General features: G+C 32.0%; 1 protein-coding gene across 1 annotated transcript; it reads right to left on the bottom strand.

Moving 5' to 3' along the window:
- Positions 1-674: 674 nt before the first annotated feature.
- Positions 675-16,587, bottom strand: LOC148598562 (uncharacterized). The gene is made up of 8 exons (XM_088561532.1): positions 16,079-16,587; positions 13,256-13,343; positions 7,290-7,397; positions 5,062-5,169; positions 3,352-3,459; positions 2,831-2,938; positions 2,331-2,444; positions 675-1,523 (listed from the first exon to the last, which is right to left on the bottom strand). The coding sequence occupies exons 1-8, from the start codon at positions 16,397-16,399 to the stop codon at positions 1,510-1,512; spliced, it is 969 nt and encodes a 322-aa protein (XP_088417658.1). The 5' UTR covers positions 16,400-16,587; the 3' UTR covers positions 675-1,509.
- Positions 16,588-17,370: the final 783 nt, after the last annotated feature.

Genomic DNA, 17,370 nt, shown 5'->3' with positions numbered 1-17,370 from the left:
ACCATGTATCACATTTTGCACGATTCTTAGCTGGAGTGCTACTTAAGAAGCTGTAGATGTTTGATTATGCAGCATACCTAGCGGGATTTTCTGTACCAGCAACTGGCCAAGACGATACTGTATAGAAATAAAATTTTAAAAAAGGTCACCCGTGATGAGGTATAGAAAAACTTTAAAGGTTTGTTTGATCTGAAAAACAAAAACAAAAAACAAAAAAAAAAAACAAAGCAAAAAAACAAAACAAAACAAAACAAAACAAAACAAAAACAAAACATACTTCTAGAAAAGCAGAGGACGCTAACCATACCGGTGTACCTGGTTCATGCTCCCAGTTTTAAGTGGAGTCCGGGTTGCTCATTTGCTTTTGTTATTTTGTATGTATGATTTTAGTTACTTTATGTTCTTTGTTATGTATGTCTGTTTTCCATGTCTGGTCTTTGTCCCTGGATTGCATTCTTTTGATTACCACAATAACCTTGGTTCCGTTGATTACTCTTTCTACTATATTTTCCATTGGTTGGTTTTAATATGACGATAATACTAACATTTCCAAAAAATAAAATGATATCTTTATATGCAACTTTTACAAATTGTTTAAAAGATTGTTTAAAATACAAAAGGCATTATTCTAGGTCGATGTTTTGGTTTATCAGTTAAAAAAACGAAATTAAATCAGTCAAAGTATCTCAGCGTTTAGCTTTCAATAACGAAAAACAATATACATTTTAATAATAGCTGTTACATGTAGAGAATAAAAAAATGAGTAGCAGTCCATGCCATCTAAGAATCGCAAAAAGGGCGATTCTATCTTTGTAATCTCTTGTGTTTGGTCTAAAAACAAATATTTCATCATATAGGGTTATTTTGGAACGTTTTCTCATACTTTTTTTTCTTCGTTACCAGATACATTATACCTCCCATGGCGGGGGTCAGTTGCAAAATCCATACAGACCTACAGCGGCAGTCGTTCGTATTTTCTCTTACAATCGCCGAACACGGGCCTTTCGAAATTCTCGGAAATTATTCAAATCATACGTCATTTAAAAATCGGATTATGTCGAGTAAATTTATTTACTTTTCCGGACTCTGCAATATTTTTGTATTTTCTGAGAGTGCTGGATACAGGGCCAAGTTTGTTTTGAACGTAAGACGCTGATTCAAAGCTAGGGGGTCAGTAAAAGCATTTATTACTTTAAGATATAACTACTAACCATGATAAATATGTTGAGAATAAAAACACGAATGTACCCTTTTTGTGCATTAATCACTTGTTTTATATGATTCTAACATGGGCTGATAACACGGGAGGTCGTACAAAAAGAATTGACAAAACAGACGTAAATTAAAGAACTGCAAATGTAATTGTAAAACATTCTTTTTAAGTCACAGATTTTAAATGGTAGGTAAATGTCGTTAATATAGGCTTCGATCATCAGTATATATTGAATACATTTCCAACATATTCGGTTGCTATAAACGAGCCTAATCAGTTGTACAGGCTTCAAAATTTTATTTACCAGCATCTGAAATAAATAAGAAATGCATGAACTCATCATAAGAAATTATCAAACGGAGAAATTCGTTTGAATTATCGTATCTAAATATTTAACACACTAAAAATAATACTTATGCATGTAGTCGAACAGCTTATGTATTTAAGTTCAAGTTTCATTTAAGAAGCATCCACAGTGTTCTGATGTTCCGTGGATGAATGTATCTTCATATTTGATTTTCTTCTTAATTAAAAATAAAACACATTTTGTACTTAACAAATTGTTCTAAAATAATAAAAACTCCATGCAGAGATACGATTTACTTGATAATCCTTCTTTTATTGACATATTGATTCGTTCAATGCATTCAGACAGAGATCTTAAAGACGAGACAATACCAAATTATGGTCAGACCGACATGGGAACGGTTTGAACAAGTATTCGTGTAACTTCTACAATTAATTTTTGAGGGCAAACAATTTCTTAGGTATATTTTAGATATATTCAGCGGATAAGGAAGTGTGAATATGGAGATGGGGAATGGGGAAGAGAATTGGGGATTTCGTATAAGGAAATTGAGAATTTCATTTTGGGAGAACAAGTTTTAGAATAGCAATTAAAAAAAAAAAAACATTAACTTGATGTTTAAAAATAATTAAACATGCAACGATTATTTCATTTTGAATTGAGAATTTCCTATGAGAATAAAAATAAACATTGGGCAATTGGGCATTGTAAATTGTGTTAACAAGAAGTTCATACCATTCAATAGCTTTATGAGTTGTGTTTGAAACATATATGACTACCAACATACATCGGTTGCCTTCATAAACTTACATGCATTCTGACAAATGTCGCCATAATGCGTCGAAAGACAAGTACACTGAAAACTGGATCCACTGATAGCACACGTACCTCCGTTAAGACATGGATTGTTGGAACATGGGGTATCTTAATGAAAATTGTAAAAAAAATAAGCACATAGTAAGAAACGACTGGCATCTAAACTGGTTATTCGGTTTCCATGTTCAAAGTCGAACTGTAATAAATTTTACTTTCAATTCTGAAATAGTAAAGTTTGAGAAACTCATATTTGAGTCTTTTCGTTTTGTCAACAATGCTTGCCTTGCTCTGCCATAAAAATTTCTTTTTTAATATTACAATCTGTCACTTTTTTAATACGAATACATAATGCATTTAAAAGCCGTGAAAATATGAAAGGACAAACCATATCAATCCGAATGGAAGGAAAAATAAAAAAAAAGAATTGTCATGCGTAAATAAATCATTTCCTTTTAAGACAAGTCTTTACGAAAATTACTTTAAAGAAAACTTACATTGGCAAGTAGTACCAGAGAAACCAGATTTGCATTCACAACTGTACCAGTCTCCAATTAAATTACAAGTCCCTCCATTAATACATGGGCTGTTTGAACATGGGGTATCTGCATATAGATAAAGTAAGCACCGTTAAGCAGTAATACATATATTCGAACCTTGAAAAAAAAAAACAACTATCAAATGAGAACATACTTTAACATGGATTCATTTGAATGATCTTGCTATTTAGAGAAAACTTCGAACTTTCGTCAGTCGTCAATATCCAAAATAAAGTTTGATTTTGTATTGTTATTCCCTGAGAAAGCAATAAGATTTTCTAGCTGGTGAGTATAACATTTGATGGTTGTAGGATTAATTTAAATATGGATATTTTTTTTGTTTATGTATTTCTCAAGGAGACATTTGAAACTGTTCAAATGTTTCATTGGTTGTGTTTGTATTTGAAATCAAACAATGCATACACTGAAAAAAAAATCAGAAATTAATTTCCCATAAATGTACATCATGTATATCTTACTTCCGCATCTAACCCCACTGTAGTTTGTTTTACAAGAGCAGATGTAACCTGAACCATTAGGTTTGCATGTCCCTTGGTTAAGACATGGATCACTGTGGCACGGAGTTACTGTTCAAATGGAAAAAAATCAAAACTTATAAAACCGACTGTTCTTGAGTTTGTGTAATAAAAGACATTACAAGTGATAATATCAGAACTATAAAACTATTTACATTAGGTCAATACTCTTAGTGTAGCTGAACACATGCCACAAAAACATTCTAACGTTTTGGCTTGACAACTGTATTTAAATTTGTGCCTTATTTTTTTGTTGAACTTCTTGAATAACAATGTTAGTTGTGATTCAAAATCTAGGCAAAATAATTAAGTGAACGCAAAATAAAAAAAAATACAAAAAAATACACGTAGTGGGATTGTGCGCAGTAAATTGATATTGATAAAATTGAACGCATAAGATTTAACATTGTTTCAGGACTCTACAGAATACACATGCTAAACTTTACATGATCTTGTAATTACTGTGAAGCCAAAGTTGTAGTAATTTCAATTCAATAATGTGAATGTGGCAGCTACATTTTGATTGTATGTTGCCCATTCTAACACCTTTAAAAACCCTTTTTAAAATACCATAACATAAACCATATAGAATTGTCAATATCACAGTATATTATAAATATACATAGTGTAAATGTCTTAATGATGAAATTAAGAAAGGAAAACAACAACGATGTTAGAAAGTCATGACATAAGTAATTATTGTAGATATTTACAAACATGACTGCAGTCAAGGTAAGAAAAAAACAATAACGTAGGTAGAAAAGTGTTGAAAACAACTCTTTATCTAAAACCGAGTGTGATGTGTTGCAAAAGAGAAAAAAAAAAATTGCATAAAGTTAAAGGACTTAGGCATATATCAAATAAATACTCTATCATCATTTATCTTCTTCTACAGAAAATAGATATGAAAAAGCGCAACAACTGCACCAGCTATTATCAAATATATAAAATAGTTATTATTTTCAGAGATCACCGAAAAGTCTTCAAGAAACTTTAACACAATTTAGATATCAAAAGTAATACGGTAAAAAGAACGAAATAATTATTTTAAATGAAGCTAAAGAATGTATGGGGACACAAAGACACATTAAAAAGAAACATCTCCTGACTGTTGACAGGCGTATATATATATATAGTTTAATATAACGAAAATAGAAATAGGGAATATGTTAATAAAACAATCAATCCCAACGCGGTGATATGGTATGCTCAAGGCCACACAATGAACGACGAGGAAACCGTCACACCACCGGAGAGGCTGCAGCTGGCTTAAGCACATCATTATACACAGTTAATCGAAATAGTTGCCTTTATTTACTCCAGCAACATAAAAATAAAAGGAAACTGGAAACAAACAGACTTGAAAAAGGCGCATAATATGCAATTGTGTTAAAGTATTTTGGCGTAATAACAAACCTCACCTGTTAAATCTGGCCACTGTGTAATATTTCACAGTATAACTCACCTAAAAATCAGTTCAAAACGGTTTGAGTTCCTTGTTAAAACATGTAATAAACTGATTATGCGTTGCACAAATGAACAAACTTCACTTGTAGTTATAGTATACCCCCGCTACGAACCAGTTTATACATACAAAAAGTAATGTACTCATCGTGTATGTAATGGCAATCTGAAAATATATTACACGTCTACCTTGACATCGCGTTCCACTGTAGCCATTGGCACAGGTACATTTATAGCTTGGCCCGTCCGGTGTGCAAGTTCCAGCATAATAGCATGGGCTACTCTGACATGGAGTGACTGAAATCATGATTACGGTAGAATATGAGATGTTATGGTCACAGAAATAGACAATACAAGTATCAAATGAAAACAATAACCTTTGCAGTATTTTTCCATATTGTTATTTACAACTCTCAGCTTCCTAACTTATCTCTTTTCCTACAAAAAATCAGGGCGCATGGTTTTGTTGTGATCGTATAAAGTCCTGTTTTTCTAGATTATAAATAGGTTTTATCAAAAGGATTTCACACAATCATCAAAAACATAGTGGTTAAGGCGTCTTAAATGAACTTACGAAAATAAAAGTGGAAGTAACTGGGAAAAATATGATAATGCTAAGAAATAGATAAATTCAAAGGAGTCCGACAGTATGACAAAACATTGAGCATGACCGGCGAACATCAGATGGAATTCTTTATATCTGTTCTGTTTATGTGTTTAAAAGTTCGGCATTACTTTTATATTGTTTATTTGGATGAGACAGGTTACACTGTGAATTGTTTATATAGTTACATGTCAGAATAATATGAACGCATCGCATATTGAGTTTAAAGTTCTTAAAATATATAAAGTGAACAGATTTGTTCCTTTTGATAGACCCGACAATGAGAACAAAGACCAGTCGCCGATTTATATCAAATCAATGTCTAGAGAAATGTGTTGAAAAAATCATGTTTTCCGAAAGCTATTCGTGTATGTACGTTGTTGTAATTAGTACAGTTATCCACTTCTGGATTTACAAAATATTAGATTCAAGGTAACCATACTTTAAATCCATTAAAACAATCCCAAATTAATTCCATTTAATAGATGTGTATCAGCTACATGAATAAATATATGTTATAATTTCTTTTAAAATAAAATCAGACCTCATTCCTAATTATTTTATTTCTATTAGAAAACAAAGAAATTAAGTTTGAATGAAAGCTGTCCCACAGGAAAAGTATGTAAAAACGTGTTATGTTGTATATACTCGTAATATACTGATATAATTCTGCCTTTGATTTATCAACAATTAACAGAAAACAATGAAAGATCCAATTATATGTGATAATAGAACGATATGATGAGATGAAAATTTACCAAAAACGTATGACAAACATATTTTGTATGCAATCATATCATGAATAAATCTCAACCATATAATTTGTTTACACATTTAAACTTGTCTGTATCAAATAATGATTTCCGATGTTTGTTCTATTAACATGAAGACAATGTTGTTAAACTCTGCAAATATTTTGTTAAGTATTTATCAGAAAACTACTACAAAGAAAAATCATGCAGAGGTTTTTTAATATGTCATTCTTTCTTATTTCAAAAAGAAAAATTAATTGGCACCAAAATCACTTTCTTGTGATGTTTTCCTTAAGTTTTCATTTAAACAGTTTCCCACCAGTTATCACGCCCTTGAAAGAGGCCGTAAAATCAACAACAGCAATTGAATTTCGCCTTACATTTACTTTGATTCATGTGCCAGTTTCTTTGAATTTCATTATTATAAAAAATATCGATGTTAGAATTGGCTTCTTCCTATGATTTTGCATTGAGTATTCATCGTGAAAGAGTAATCAAGAGAACTAAAGTTATAGCGGTAATCAATAGAATATAATCAAATACTAGTAATGAAAAACAGACATAAACAACAAAGAACATGAAGTAACTTAAATCATACATACAAAGTAACAAAAGCAAATAAACAACTAGGACTCCACTAAAAACTGGGAACATGGACCATGTGTACCGGTAGGGTAAACGTCCTCTGCTTTTCTAGAAACACCCACCGAGTTGCCTACAAAAATTCGAATCCAGAGTAAACAAACAAGGAAGGAAAAACTATGACACGTTAAATAAATCAGTTTTCATGGCGCAAATGGATACATGATGATCCACGAGTGTATAATCGTTTTTTTTTTTAAACTGACACTTCTCACAAAATGTAAGTAACTGATTCCAATACTGTTGGTAAGAAATGATACTACATTGCAAGTACTGAAATACTGTTAAACAAGGTGTGATGGTTTAATCAATTAGTAATTGATTCTGCATGATTTTTAGATACGATTACATTTGAATGCCGCCAACTAAATGATAAAAGAAGAAAAAAAAGTCGATACATAAAGTAAATAGCTCATTACTTTCACAACGGTCACCACTGTAGCCTACTGTGCATGCACATCTAATACCGACAACTGTGTTTCTACAACTACCACCATACAAACAAGGATTCATACTGCAGCCATTTTCTGTGGACAGAAAAGGTTGAATACCTTTAAAACAAACTAAACGCAATTTATTATATTCTATAGTGTATAACGAACTTTTAGAAAGTTTCTGAACAGTTTCGTGGCGTAATTTTTTATACAGTATATTCCACTGAAATCTTGGTAGACAATAAAATTAATATTGCATCATAGAACATGTTATGTTTCGTAATTTCCGAAATTATAATTAAGCAACTTAATCTATAATAACAGTATGATTCTGCACGTATTTTTTTAGATAACTGTGTGAACATAACTAACCATACAAATTGAACATTTCGATATTTACAATAAATATAGCTTTCGCTGGCCGGGTCATTCATCTTCGTAGGATTAATATAGGGCTGTAACTAAGTACATGATGTATGTTAGTACGGGACAGTTCATCTAGGTGTCTAGGGCGCTGGACTTAGTGCAGGCGGTGTTGCCATAGATGTCACAGCGGTACTTATTAATAAAATGTCTTGAAAATTGTACCACTTATCTGGCGTTATTTTATATCTGAAAGAACATTTTGGTTACCGAACTTTTTATTAGTATCAATCACAAAAAAAGCATTTCCATTACAGTTCTATAGAATATTTTCCCGCCAATAACCCTCACCCCTTGAAAGTTAATTGGTGATATTTTTCCTTTATAATGGTTAAACCTTCAGTTACAGGTGTAGGGCAAATGCATGCACTTTCTAACTAGGTGTATATGTATTAACGATGATATGTGTAATGATAAAGCTGTTTGAGATGATGATAGAAGCTAATTATTTCTAAGATATTATGATTAACTGAGAAGTACATTTAGTTCAAAGATTGTCCATGTCTTAAGTTATATAATTTGGTTTCATAATTTAACTTGGACGGAGTTCGATGAGAAGAAACGACTATAGCTAGTGGTGTGGTTCATTTATACAGGTTGTCGAACAAAGGTGTTCATTGATAACTGATAATGAACTTGAGTATATATTTCACAAACTAGCGCAGTGTTATGATGCTGAATGTATTTTGGCGCGATTTATTAAAACGTTTTTGTTATTCTTTTAAGATGTTCGAATCACGTAACACTTTAGGTTTTTACTGGTAGCATATAGATACATCTTTGATGTATTTTTTAAAAGTGTCATTCCACAGGATTGATATAATAAACCAATATTGAATGAATGCTACTATAATGAGCTCTACCTATTTTAGAACAGCCGTCATGTGTGTACAGTGTCGGATTCTAAAATAAAAAAGGGGTCATAGATTTACAGTTTGTATAGTGTAGGATTTGACGGGCTGACTCCACATGGATCTTACTATGGTATATATGCATGTGCATGTATTTTGCCAGAAGAGGTTTCCGGAAGTTTTACGGCGATATGCTAAACCAGATTTGATACAGGTTATATTATTCTAAAATAAGATTGCGTTATGATCTCACGAGAGAGTTTAAGGAGGTAGACCTAGGTTTTGAGACACAACTCCTGAAATCAGTCATATGTTTGTATAATATACAATATACAAAGCCTTTCAAGCTGCCCTTTTACATAGAATAAATCAGTCAATGTTATTTTGATGCTTACATGAGATTGATGCAAAAGGCAGAATACAAACGTTCCAATGCTTTGTAAGAGTATCCCTTACCTTAGGTCTACTTCATTAAAGGACAGTTGGATAATTAATTGTATTAATAGGACAATTATAATTTGTTCTTTTTAACTTTTGCGTTATATAAGTTAAATTAATGGAAAATTGTTTGTTGGGGTTTAACGTCCGAGAAGCAATATTTCAGCTATATTCAGACAATGAACATAAAATTGATGAGAAAAGAACATGAAATGATGATGAAATGAAAAAGGGATGGGACACAAATCCCAGTTGCTCTGTAGGCAGAGCGTCCTAGCCCCCGGCTAGGGTTCTGAGTAATATTTAGTCGCCTTTTACAACAAGCTTAGCGCTGCTGCGGGCCTATTCTTTTAACACACGGACCTGCACGGGGATAATGGATAATTATATTGGTAGTGTACTATATGGACTATGGTATTACTATTTTCAATTTTCGCTGTCATGGTTTCGACAGTCTAATTTGGAATTATTAGAAAGAAAATACATGATGTATATTTAAGTAAGATAAACTAGTATACAAAGGAACGAATGAACACAATATTCATAAAAACACTAGTATATTCTAATAAGCCTGAATGAATCCAAAATTAAAACGTAAAGTAAGTTTAATCAGTCAGAAAATGTCTAATTATACGCGACACATTTTATTCAAACAAAAAACGTCTGATAAAACACAAAGTTAGTTTAGTCAGTCCAAAAACGTCTGAATAAACGCAGAATACGTTTAATCAGTCAAAAAATGTTTGATTAAACAAAAAATACGTCTTGTCAAGCATAATATGTCCGATTAAACCCAACAAGTCAGACAGTCGAAAAGTGACTAACTCAGTCAAGTATCAAACCTAACAATTGATTAAAAAAATGTACCAAATTTAGCAGTCAAATCCACTTCTATGACAATCAGTATTAGTCATATATAGACTTTATCAGTGAAAATACGGCTGACTATTTTTTTTTATGTATATATATATATATATATATATTTATTTATTTAAAAATTAAAATTATATCCCTTTGTCCTTATGATTGCGTCCAAACGTACCTTTTGTGTTCTGTTAATAGATACCTGTTGTTGCTGTTGTTTGTATTGTTAGATTTATGTTGTTATTATATAATCCCATGAGGATCTGGCATTCGAATTTTTTAAAAGTTGTTTTCATTATTATTTGTCTTATATTGCCATTTTTTACATGATTTATGTGTTTTGGTTAAATTCATATTAATTATATTTTGATATCACTTCACTTTGGTATGCATACTGCATATTGATACCTTATTAAATTGTATTTTCAATATTATCTGATAATGAAAAAAAAAGTATCCGTTTATCTAACGTTCCAGCTAGTGATCTGTCAACATACTTGAATGCTTAATGATTTCATTGATTTGATATAAAAGCGTAAGTTTCAAGATAACCATCTTCAAAATCGGTCTGTTGCATTTTCAACTTACAAATTCAATTTCTTCCCTCATTATTATAACATAAATTGAATAATCAAAACAGTTGTATTTTATTATTTATAGTCATGATAGTATAATTGCGTATTCCAAGCTAGAAAAAAATTCTAAATGAATGAGGCGACACGCATAGATGAAATTATGTTTTGTTTCTGTTACATAGACAACACTTTTTTTTCTTTTATTTTAGGTTTTACTTTACTTGTTTAATTAGAGTAATAACAAAATTACCGCACTTGTAAAAGCCAGGTATTTGTAAAAAATAATAGCCATTAAAAAAATGGAGCATGGATCAGGTGTACTCTGCTTTTCTAGAAATACCAGTAGATTTGCTCATAGAAAGTCAAGTCCGGGGTACCCTACCCGCCCATCTAGGGCACCAAACATCGTTTGTCTGTGAGCAGATGGCCTAAGCCCCTGCCATGGTTCCGTGATCTTCTATGAAAATCTGTTCCACTAAAAAGGCCCCTGCCAAGGTTCCGTGAGCTTTTAAGTCACATTTTATGAAAATCTGTTCCACTAAGAAGGGAGTAAAGGCTACAACAAATAATGTCGGTTTTCTACTATGAATAAAAAGCAAACGAAAAATTTTAACAATCAAGTTTTTTGGTCCATAAATGTCAATAGAAACCATATCATTAAGATGTTTGTTTTTGTTTTTTTTTTTTTGTTTTTTTTTCGGTTAAAACGCGACAAATTGTTTGTGTTTATACTTTAGCATGTCCAAGAGTAATCAAGGGAACCAAGGTTATAGCGGTAATCAAAAGAATGTAATCCAGGGACAAAGACCAGACATGGAAAACAGACATACACAACAAAGAACATAAAGTAACTAAAATCATACATACAAAGTAACAAAAGTAAATGAGCAACTCGGACTCCACTAAAAACTAGGAGCATGGACCAGGTGCATCGGTAGGTTAAGCGTCCTCTGCTTTTCTAGAAACACCCATCGAGTTGTAGGCAAACGAGGGAAAGAAAACTATGACCCGTTGAATAAATCAGTTCTCATGATGCTAATGGATACACCATAACGATCCACGAGTTCATGATAACGACCATAAAACTTCTGTAGTGATGACTTACGTAGGTTCAAAATAAGTATATTTCTCCGCTGAACAAACTACCATTACACATGATGTGATTAAAGTTTTCGTCAATGAAATAATGCTCATTAAAAAAGTGCTTAATGCATTTTCGATTTAGATTTTCGAAATATCGAGCAAAAACAAAGATGGGATTCGGTTTATCATTTAGGATTTTTTGGTTTTGTTAGACCCATTGAACAAATGTAATCGTGTAGCGCGAAACTGCAGGCTTTATCTAAAATATTGAGTTACGTACAATAATAATTTAAAACAAAATACTCGAAACTTCTCTTTGCATCGTTAATTATAGGTCGTTATACCCGTCTGAACTAAACTATTGTTTAAACTGAAGAGAAACGTTACTCAAAATAGGCATCTTATGGGGTCCCCTGACATCGAATGTGACTACTCTATTCGCAACACTGCTCCATCGGATCAAATTGATACAGGAACGATATGTAAACGTATAGAAAGGTCTGAAAAATTCCCAACGATGTTAGAACTATCACATTTGCGATGCATAAAAATATTATAGTATTGAACATGTGTCATTTGCTTGAATGAGACAAACCATAAGTTTGAAAGGAATTGTTTCACATTATATAATTGACTGATTGATTGATTGAAATAAACAATGATTTAATAATGGCATGACAAATGTTTCTATACTATCGAAAAAAGAAAAACTTTGGACTTTTTCAAACATTCTATACGTAAAAACTCTGTTGTTTCAACAGGATCGGCTAGCAAGCTTCAGGGATATGAAATGTTATGACATTACTTTTAATTAGCGATTCGACGGGTGCTCTAAAAGCGTAGAGGAAGCTTATCCTAACAATGCACCTGGTCAATACTCCCAGCTTGTTTTAATTGGAGTCCATGTTGATTAATGCATTTTGTAAATATGTGGCTGTTTTTTTTTATTCGAATCCTGATCCCTTCTTTCAGGTCAAAGTCACGTAAAATAGTATGCTTATGGATAATAGTTTGAAGCTGTTGTAGAAACGTTCAACTTATTGATTTATTATTGATAGCTAGGGATATTTTATATTATACGGCATGTTCCACTTGAACCACAGATGTTTCTTCCGTTATAGGTTCGTTCCCTAGAATTTGTCTTGTACGACAATGTTCCAAACGAACCGGAAGTAAAATCTATATTCGTTCCAGCAAAGAGAGAACATACTTTGTTTCATTACAAGATATGACATCATTGATATTTACCTTATATGGACTCTAATCAATTAATTTTGCGTTCGTTTACATTTGTTATGGGTTTGCATACACCTTATTTTCTGTTATTGAAAGCAATAGAGATGTATTTCGATCTGCTCGAATTGAAGATTTTAAATTACAGTTTCCTAATACTCTGGATAATACTAATGCTTCAAAAATCAATGATATCAATACTAAACCATTTACCAACAATTTTTAATGCCTTTTCATACAAAAGTGCCTGAAACTGCATTAGAATAAGCCTAGTATTTGGCAAAGCATCGATACAATGCAGATAAAATTTTGATAGACTACATGTGTAGGGAACTGGCGCATACACAATTTCTACATATTTTGTCGATTTAATTATATGACGCACTTTGGATTTTTTCAAGTCAATTATATATTTGTATTATATATTTAGCAAGTGCTGCAAGATATTAATTTAAATATAAATTATTGCAGAAAATTAACTTACCAACAGATAGACAGACATAGTTACCGAGTTTTGCAACTACACATCTCTCATCTGCAGCACATGGGTTGGGCCAACATTGATTTTCCTCCTTAAAAAACAAATCAAACATATTTCAAATAAGAGACACTCAAAAGAGATAAAAAACAAACATATTTCATAGCCACCTGCATATAATGTCAATAGCCAACATGCAATAATGCATTTTTTTTTCAGTTATAAGTTTGGTCATATCATACAATTTGCAATGCATGCATCAGCATGACTACACAGTTATTTTGTTTAATTTCCTTATTTTAAAACTTCCCAACAAAAAATTCTTACAATTTTGGCAAAGGTATAATATATCTTTTTTTTGTGTTTTTTGTTTGTTTTTTTTGTTTTTTTGTTTTTTGTTTGTTTTTGTTTTGTTTTTTGTTTTGTTTGTTTGTTTTTAGTTTGTTTTTTTGTTTTGTTTTGTAAACAAAAACTTATATAATCTAACCCTTTATATGAGAGGGGTGTCAGCAATTGTCAAAAACAATATTCATAATGACAATTAAGTATTTTTAACTCAAAAAATATCCTTACATCATTTTTTCTCAACAGAAATTTATGGGGCGGTATAAGGAAATTTAGAACGTTCCATTAAAATCATAAACTAAATCTTATTTACACCGAAAGTTTAATAAAAGTAAATACCTTTTAGACACATGCAAGGTAAAAAAGTTCACTTGATACATGTAAAACATCAACGAATATTTAAACCAAAACGCAATTGTGATCAATATTTCAAAATGCCTGAGCTTGTCACAAAGTTTTGTTTGCCATTTTACTGCGACTGTACTCTTTACATGAGACTTGGTTATATTTTCTCTTGTCTTTTTGTTCATATAATATATGGCCCACATCCTGTAGCAAAATTTAAAATTTCCGTAGGTGAAACCATATAATCCACCCCACAGAAAAAGAGAACTCCCGTATATAAGTTCATGTTATAATACACATACATAGTTAATTTACATTTCAATTGCAAACAGTGTCCGATTATTCTAATAAATGGAAACGAATAATATGGTAAGAGTGGTTATCAAATAAAACAAACCTTCATTCGAAATATAGAACAAATTGGAAATGTAGAATATATATATTCACCACCCTCACTAAGAAATCGATGGAAATGGAAAACTCATGACCACACTATAAACAAACGCACAGGCCTTTCGTTTTTCTTTTATCTATGGCAAGGAGTATTTAAGAGAATCGAGATTCGAACGGTAAAAAAGAATGAATATAGCCAAAGGATAAAAACTGGAAAGGGAAAAAAGAAAGAAAGAACATGAACAAATCCAAATAACACATGCTTAGAAAAAAAGTAAATGATCAAACCCGGATTCCACCGAAAACATTCCATTAGGAACTGTGTATTGAGTTTTCATTTCACAAAGCATACGTTATGCTGAAACTACGTGGATTTTTGTACCGAACTTTAATTCTTACAACAAGACGTCTGCAATACGGTGCTATATGATTTAATCAATCACTTTGTGACCATGTGCTTTTTATTGTTCGTGCATTTGGAATTATGAAAAGAGTATTTTTTGACAATTGTTCTAAATCTAGTTTGCTTGATATCCCTGTCAAAGACACAGCAATCCAACGACACACTGCATGAAGGATACAAGAGTAGATTACAGACATTCAATGAATGATGGGAAATTACAATACTAGAGGTCTGCCGCTGTCAAAAAAATTATCGGATTAACTAATTGTGCATCATAATATTCCTTATAATTTGAAAAATAATAAAACACAAAACAATTTTCACAAATCTTTGAGATTACTTGAAGGAAAATTACTCCCTCTAGATATTACAAAGTGAAAAATATACCATTCGGGACGTTTGTATTCACTATTTTACATTAACGGCGTGTAAGCATCAGAGAAATTGACTGATTTCATTCAGTGTCAAATGAAAGCGTGATAGCCTTTGGTGAAATTTAAAATAATACAAACATATCACTGACTTTATGAGTTATATCCCTTACCCTAAGTCTACCTCCCTAAATATTGGTTCAATTACGACGGATGTACGGTTTATAAAGGTTCAAAATATATTTGAACTGATGTAAACGGAAAAACGTAAAATTTTCTTGTTTAAGAAGGTTTCCGATTTGTCAGGATCACTGTAAATATTGAGTTTTTATTTCTTTTGGGTGATTACCCAAACTTCCATTGTACTTCCTTATACGTCTGTATTGTTGTAAATACAATATACATCACATATGATTAGAAAGTCACACAATAATAGGGTAAATATACGTCTAGGAGAAACTCCTACGGACGGAGCCTCAATGAATAGTCATAAGATGCCATATACCATGTCATGGTAAAATCGAACAATTTGAATATTAACGAAGTGGTTTTGATTTGGCGCTGGCCTTTCCAGTTACGTTTTGGTATAAACTAGACTTTCAAGTGTGTAAAACTTCCCGATTACATTACTCTTAATTATTTTCTGTGTATTTCAATACAAACATGTAGTAAAAAATATTGCAAGTTGTAAATATCAGAATTCAAAACTGTACAAAAGATAAATTCATAATATCATGAAAATTCATCTTCATCTTCTAAACCCGTGTTAATCTTTGATAACTATATATACATACTTTACATCATGGGAATTCAATCGAAAACAGCACATCCTTAGACACAATTTAAAATATGGCCAAAGCGAATAAAGGTTAATCGTTAATCGTAAATTTATATATTTTTCTAAATAAATGTTGTTTTTTTTTCCTGATGCTACAAATCAGCTGTGAATAACTATTATTAGCAGATGATTACCATTTTCCAATCTGCAATTTCAGAAAAGAACGAATACTGTTTTGTCCATTTTTCATCACCAGCCTTTGTTGAAAGCAGTTCACATGTATGGCTTGTTTTATAGTTGACAGCATCGCACCCATTCTGATAGAGACATTCTTTGATGCACCCTTTCGGTCCTGTGTAAGAGGTTTCCCTAATGACAAAAGAATTGCTGTAAGTGGAAGACTGGTATTCTCCACCTGTAATGTTCAGCTGATTGGCAATGCATTGCGATGCCTTACAAAAACCACATACAATCACCATCCATGCATACACATGAAAACATTGTGCCCAGTACATCCTCAAACGTCATTCACATAATTTGGAAAAAAATATCGGAGACCTTCACAGTGTTTTATACCTATTAAGCAACGTATTGACGTTTAACTATTTTAACAAATGCTTTTAATTCTAAAACGTTATGCTTATATTTGTTCGGTTTAAAACAAATGTATTCACTGAGTTTAAAACCAATACGTGAACATCCGTCAATTTTATCAGACCATAAGTCTATTAAAAAGTTTAGTATGTTAAACCGATATATTTGATTGATTCTGGTTTACTGCAATTCGAAGTGTTGAGACTCGTTTATTTAGATGTTTATCAGTTGAAATAATGGATAGTATAAAACATTTGTATAATATTGGCTCTATATTGGCTCTATATATTTGTAAGATCGAAATTAGAGTACAATAATGTTGAGTAAATTTCTGTATGGTGGATGTTGGTAATTTGAATATTATTTACTCAGATGGAATAAATGTTATATTTCATTGGAAGAGTGATCAAGGGAACCAAGGTTATAGCGATAATCAAAAGAATGCAATACGGGGACAAAGACCAGACATGGTAAACAGATATATACGACAAAAAACATGAAGTAACTAAAATCATACATACAAAATAACAAAAGCAAATGAGAAACTCGGACTCCACTAAAAACTGGGAGCATGGATCAGGTGCACCGGTAGGGTAAGCGTCCTCTGTTTTTCTAGAAACACCCGCCGAGTTGCTAATAAAAAGTCAAGTCCGGGGTAGACAAACGAGGAAAGGAAAACTATGACCCGTTGAATAAATCAGTTTTCATGGTGCAGATGGATACACCATAACGAGGTCTTGATGACGACCATAAAACTTCAATCTTGTAGCAACATAACCCTGTTCCAGAATCCTATTTGTTAGAGTTCTAGTGCGATACAAAAAGTCTGCGTAGTTTCGGCAAGCTCTGGCATAACGTATGAGTTGTGATATGAACACTCCATACGCAGGTG

Source organism: Perna viridis, chromosome 14, assembly GCF_037379345.1.
Source record: "Perna viridis isolate PV_CMFRI_1.1 ecotype Kerala chromosome 14, ASM3737934v1, whole genome shotgun sequence".
Classification (NCBI taxonomy): domain Eukaryota; kingdom Metazoa; phylum Mollusca; class Bivalvia; order Mytilida; family Mytilidae; genus Perna; species Perna viridis.
The sequence above is the reverse complement of the archived record's forward strand: the minus strand, read 5'-3'. Positions and strand labels throughout refer to the sequence as shown.